The following is a 6,412-nucleotide window of genomic DNA, read 5'->3' as shown; positions in this document are numbered from 1 at the left end:
ATAACTCGTTTGTCGAGATGAGAACCATGGTATACGCAACAGCATCCAGCTGTTGAGTGAATTCAACCAAACCAGCTGTAGTCGATCAATTAAAGTCAACCAATCGCAGCACGTCTACAAAGGGCGTTTTGAGGAAGGAGTAGCCGAGTTCGACGAAACCAGCAAATGGAAAGATGAAACCGATACGACTGATTGCAGCAGCTTGCACCAACATGGGTATCGGTAAAGACGGGCATCTTCCATGGGACTTACCGTAAGACTCATTCATTTGTGTGTGCATGCCATGTGGATGTGCGTACAGTAGCCTATTTCTGTTGTATAATTTAGGCTATGTCTTGAAATGACGTGCTGTAGGTTTCCTGTTACGCACATCAAAGCATCTTCCAGCATACAAACTGTTACTTGGGGACTGTAACCAAACACCGAATGCACTGATAAATACATATCCTGTTCTTTTAGGAAAGAATTTCAGTTTTTCCTCAACACTATTTCAACTGTCTCGGCATCAGGTAGGGAGGTTATCTGGATCAATATGTTTTGCGTTCGTCAAGTTAATTATTTCCATATAATTTTACCCTGAGATAAAGCTCCCCTTTTGTACTCCAGGAAGAAAGAACCTGTTGATTTGGGGAAAGGCGAGCTGGTTCTCTTGCCCTCAGCGCGTGTTCCCTATTCCCAACACCATCCACGTGGTTCTGAGCAGGTCATTAAGGTAAACATATTTCAACCATTTTGGTTAAATGCACGCGCGTTGGCAGTGGTCCTCAATCTTTTTTTTAATAAACGTCCCATGGACCTCATCATAACAAGCCCCAAGACCACAATGCCCATTTGACCTCATCGTGATCCTGCCAACGCCCCCCTTAGTATTAAATAATAAAATGGACTTATGTCCCCCAATGACAACTGATAGCCGCCGCCCCTCTCGTCTGTATCCCTCTCAACGCCCCCTGAGGCTCCCCATCGCCCCCTGGGGGCTGTAGAGCTACAGGTCATATAATAACGTGTAAAATACAAATGCTTTGCAACAAGATCAGAAGAGAAAAACAACGTGGCCCATCGCCTTAACAAATTTCCTACACATCACCAACATTTTGCACCATAGGTTAACGTTGATCAACGTAAGTGGATGTTCCTTTGTCAGTGTTTCCCAACCTTGAGTACCCCCGCATGCTCTATATGTCTTTCAATTTGGCTATGCTCCACACATTTGTTTGTTTGTTTTTTTCCCCCACATAACGCCCACAGTGTTCTCACCTACTGTAACCCTAGTGGTACACATACCCCTTGCCTGGTTGGGAATCACTGCTTTATGTTTCAATCTCTCATCATACCGTGTGTGTGCGCGTGTGTGTGTGTGCGCGTGTGCGTGTGTGGTTCCCAGCGGTGTGCCGGAGGGGGCCCAGCATCTCTGTGGAGACTTCCCCAGTGCTGTGCAGCTGGCGTCCCAGAGGGAGCTGGCTGAACTGGTGGAGGCCATCTGGGTCTTGGGGGGACCCTCCGTATATCAGGTGAGGTGCATTGAAGGGAACAACAGCATTGAAATAATGGGGGTTTTTGTGTGTGTGTGTGTGTGGGGGGGTGGGGGGGGGTGGGTTAATAGTTATATAGTTAATTTTCCTGGTAAGTAGTTACTTTTCTAGTGGAGTAAGAGAGAGGAGACATACCATTACATTTAGCTTTCATTCAAAACTACTCAGCTAGTTGTTTACTGGGTATTGGTTACAGTCCCTGAAGCAACGTGGTGGGTGTGTCTTGGTCAAGGTCACATCAGCCATGGATGAAGGTGTATGGAGAGGCAAGGTTGGGACAGACCTCACCTGCCTTTGATCGAAAGACAAACGTCCTTGTAAGTGTGAGGGGGTGATGAAAGTCCCAGTTGCAAATTCTCATGGTCACTGTGACGCATAATGAGAGGTGTGAAAAGTAAAAGTTTGGAAATAAATAAATAGTTTCCTCCCAACACAGGTAACTTATTGGAGTAACCAGTAGACTTATGTTATGTACTTGTCTTACTATCAGTTGTCTCTGTGGTGGTTGGATCAAATTTGTGGTGGGTTCTTTTTAGGTTTTTGGTGTTTTTCAGTAACAACACGGTCTATATAGTACCTCATTAGGTACAGTACAATGGAGTCAGAGATTCTTTAAGTATATAGAGATATGCCAACATAATAGGTTTCTATGGGCACCTAACGCGACCAGGTTCCGATCTGCCTGAAGGGCCGTGTCATAATGCTCCTACAATGAATAGAACAGTCCTTAGGTCTGCCTAGGTCTGCCTAAGGGGGGCCATAATAGAACCAGGAAACAATGGGCCAATGGAACCTCTCTCTCTCTACTCTCTCTGATGGAGTGCTCATGTGGTCGTGTTGTACTTACACCATGAATTTACTTTGACTTTACTTTCGACACCTCTGCACATAATGCACACAACTGAAGAGGGCAGCCGATCACATGCACCAAGGTAGCAGTGCGGACGGGGAGTACCAGAGACGTTAGAACTAAGAAATTCTTTGGGCAGTACCACCAGAGAGAGTAGAGAGAGAGAGGTTCCATTGGCCCATTGTTTCCGGGTTCTATTATTGCAAGGGGGCGAGGGGGGAAATCCCCCTTTAGGCAGACCTAGGCAGACCTAAGGACTGTTCTATTCAATGCTAGGAGTATTATGACACGCCCATTTAGGCAGACCGGAACCTGGTCATGTTAGGTGCCCATAGCAACCTATTACATTGGCATATCTCTATATACTTAAAGAATCTCTGGTACCACCTTGGAATCAGAGACCGGAAACCGCGCATCAGGAGTGCGTTTCTCAAAAGCTTAGTTGTTAGCCAGTTAGCCACGTGGGAAGTTGCCAAAGGGAAATTGCATTGCAAACAACAAAGTAGCTAACATTGTTAGCAACTGTGGTTTCAAGAAATGCCAGAGAGAATTTATAGAGTATAGGTAGAAAGGCTATGGAAATGCTCCCGTGATGCTACCAGTCCAGCCCCCCATCCGCTTGTCCATATCCAGAGCCATGGAGTTAAGAGTTGTGACAACCAGAGGACTCGGAAATAGATTTGCCACTTGCTTCAATGTAGTGCATAAGCCACATTCTTTCATAGACATTCTATCACAGAACCACTAGTTCTTCATAACAAGGCAAAATTAAGGAGAAAACCAGCTACATTTCTGGGGAGCTGCCAACAAATATATGCACTTGCAATCAGCTATTTTTTTTTCATCAAATTTTTATTATGATTATTGTTATAACAGACTTACAAAATTACAAATCACATAAAATTGGAAAAAGAGGGAGGGGCAGGGGAGACAGGACTTGACAAACATGACCAGACACGTAATGCAATCAGCTTATTTATGATTGATGAAATTTTGCTGACATCACGAAAATCTGTAAAATAACACCTATTTTAGGATGGGGGCTATAGGAACCGTCCTGTATTTAGTGATAAAAGTGTGGTTTCCGTATTGAGCTGAAACGGGACACGGGGCGTTATAATGCGTTAAAAATGCAGGAAATGACTAACCTGATAAACCAGCCTAAATGTGAGAGCGGGTGGTGCTGGTTTACTAGGCTAGGAAATGACATCTAAGAAAAGCAAATTAAAACATTGCTGTAAATGGGACATATAGACCTACTGTATACAGTCATATTAAAGTGAATTTAACTCAGAAAAGCAAGGTGTTCTGTGCACTGTACAACTAATGAAGCACTGGGAGAGTTCAGTTGGACAGTGCACAAAACACCATGCTATTCTGACTGTATAGGCCTATAGGTCCCATTTACTGCAATATTTTGATTTGACCAAAACTGTGAGAGTCAAGACTTTCAGCCTGGAAGTGCTGCACAGTGTTTACTGGTCACTGCAAATTGAGAGACCGTAGGCTAAACCTTGCAGGAAGGCTTCAATCCTGCCAAGTATGCAGGATTATAGTTCATGCCAGATTACGCTGGAGGGAATGACTAATTACTCGTCTGACTGAAACGAGGTAGTGTTTACAAACACGGCAGTCTAAATAGGCTACTGTTAACCTGTGTTGCATGTTTAGACTTGATACCACTCATTGGTGGCATCACACAGGTGTGTCGAAAGTAAATGTTAATAAAAAGAAACACAGTTTCCCTCCAACGCAGGTCATTTATCTGAGTAACCAGCAAACCTGTGTACTTGATTTAATATCAGCTGACTGCACTGGTTGGATCAAGTTTGGGGTTTGATTTTTAGTGTGATAACAACACACTCTATCTATCCTCATTGGGTACAATGGAGTAAATGGTCTAACCACTTTGTAATATCATGTGCTAGTGTTGTACTACTTACACCATGAATTTACTTTTACTTTGACACCTCTGGTATCAAGACAATCAACAACAGCACATCATGACCGTGCCCAACCGAAGGGTGCTGGTATTGCTATTGGTTGGTATTGGGTGGGATTACCATGACTGTTTGTGTGCCAAACACACATCATCATGTACGTCTAATATTGTGGCAGGGGCCAGAGTATTCCAAGAAATGGTTAAGTGATAAACCTAGCTGAGTTAACATGAAGTTAGAAGTTGCATGAAGTTGGAAATCTGCTAATAGACAGCACACATGTCATTTTGCTAAGAAAATAAGGCTCAGGCCCAGGCTGTTGTATTAGAGGATTTACCACTACCTCAACCTGGACTACTACGTAGCCCCTTAATGCACGCTGTACCTCCTGTGGCACACTGTAATAGACATTGAAAGTTATAACTTTTTATTTGTGATCAGGAAGCTTTGGAGCACCCCTGGTGTGACCTGGTCTACCTCACAGACATCATGGCGGAGTTTGACTGTGACGTCTTCTTCCCACGTTTTGACCATAACGTGTTCAGGAAACAAGATAGGTAAGATTTTGGAACTTGGATAACGTGCAATGTCGAATTACACGAGACAGAATTATTTTTATGGTGGAGTGTGTGATAGAAAGTTCATTCAGAGTTGTGTAGTAATGAAGTAAAACTACTTACTAGAAGTAACTTACTAAAATGCAATATAGGAGAACTACTACTAGAAGTACTAAATGCAGTATTGTAGAACTACTACTAGAAGTACTAAAATGCAGTATCTGTACTTTTTTGGAGTATTATTTGTTCCTCTTACTTCCACTTTTACTTAAAGGGACACTGTGCAGGAATGGTCAAAAAAGCTACTGCAACTATGCTGCTCATTGAAACTGGGATGGCTATAGCCAAATTAGATATTTACATGAAAGTTTACTGAGTAATAAACAAATATTTTCTAGTATGGTCAAAGTAGAGTCATTTTGGCAGCTAAAAATGGCTATTTTTGGAAATTCAAAATGGCGGACCATGGAGAAGATCCCCCTTTTCATGTATGAAAAGCGCAATTTTTCCCGTCATAATGAATACTTAGAATTTGATGGTGGTGGTAAGTATTCATGACAAAGGTAACATTAGTGAATGGGCAGCATGAATTCTGGAAATAAACAACTAAAAATCTCACATAGTGTCCCTTTAAATGTATCGTAAATATGTTGTACACTTTAACCCCAATGCATTTGTATGCTTTGAAGTAAGTAGTTCATGAAAAGTAAAGGCTGGGTAAGTTAACCTGGAGGCAGTGCTTAACCTGTGCATGTGAGAGCCCTTTGCCTTTGCCCTTTGCCTTGATGCATCTGGGCTATTCTGTTGTAAAGTTTACCATTGCACTTTACTTCTGCAGCAGGGACTTTTGTACTTGTACTTTTACTTTCAGAATACAAATAGTAATGTTTAAATACTTCCAGATTTGTCGGAGTGCCATCTGAGGTTCAAGAGGAAAATGGTGTGAAGTTTAAATTCCAAGTTTTCAAGAAGACCTTACCTGACCCTCTTTGACCAGAGCCAAACCCAATAACGGCCTGGACTACAATGAACTGCAATGGACTACCAGATGGGGGGGAAAGCCCTGCACGTCGGAGAGCTCTGTAAAGTCTTCAAATTTACAGTATATCAGTGCTGTGAAAGGGGGAGAATAGGAAAATATCATTTTTATTCGTCCCAAGGGAAATTTGTCTTGGAAAAAAAACCCTGATCCATAAAGTGCATAACTTGTGCGGCCCCATGCATGCAGTTCTTGCATATCATTACAAGACTGGTAGTTTCTAACGACATGAGTTCAATACGTTCACAGACATTGGAATAAAAGAGAACTTACTGTTGAAAAAGAGCTTTATATATTGTACATAAACCAGTGAAAACGTCCATGGGTTGGTTCTGTAAGTAAGAAAGACAACCAGATTGTTTTTTTTCCAGATTTGCTCATTGATATTTGGTGGGCTTTGTACGTAGTATTTGTATTGTTAACTTGTTCACTTGAAAACATTTGTTATGCCTATTCCAAAATAAACTGTCCCGATGATGAATTCAGACCCCCAC

The 6,412-nt window shown here is 42.3% G+C and overlaps 1 protein-coding gene across 1 annotated transcript; it reads left to right on the top strand.

Moving 5' to 3' along the window:
* Positions 1-114: 114 nt before the first annotated feature.
* Positions 115-6,064, top strand: zgc:153031. The gene is made up of 6 exons (XM_063197372.1): positions 115-253; positions 460-509; positions 607-712; positions 1,385-1,511; positions 4,764-4,879; positions 5,782-6,064. The coding sequence occupies exons 1-6, from the start codon at positions 174-176 to the stop codon at positions 5,870-5,872; spliced, it is 570 nt and encodes a 189-aa protein (XP_063053442.1). The 5' UTR covers positions 115-173; the 3' UTR covers positions 5,873-6,064.
* Positions 6,065-6,412: the final 348 nt, after the last annotated feature.

This window comes from Engraulis encrasicolus, chromosome 4, assembly GCF_034702125.1.
Source record: "Engraulis encrasicolus isolate BLACKSEA-1 chromosome 4, IST_EnEncr_1.0, whole genome shotgun sequence".
Taxonomy (NCBI): domain Eukaryota; kingdom Metazoa; phylum Chordata; class Actinopteri; order Clupeiformes; family Engraulidae; genus Engraulis; species Engraulis encrasicolus.
Note: the sequence above shows the minus strand (reverse complement) of the source record. Positions and strands in the feature narration are given on the sequence as shown.

What these genes read in the sequence shown, in the direction of transcription:
- zgc:153031 (XM_063197372.1), top strand. Translation starts at nt 174, where the DNA reads ATGAAACCGATACGACTGATTGCAGCAGCTTGCACCAACATGGGTATC. An exon ending in GTTCTGAGCAGGTCATTAAG is followed by an intron (nt 713 to 1,384) that starts GTAAACATATTT and finishes TGTGGTTCCCAG; the next exon opens with CGGTGTGCCGGAGGGGGCCC. An exon ending in GGGGACCCTCCGTATATCAG is followed by an intron (nt 1,512 to 4,763) that starts GTGAGGTGCATT and finishes ATTTGTGATCAG; the next exon opens with GAAGCTTTGGAGCACCCCTG.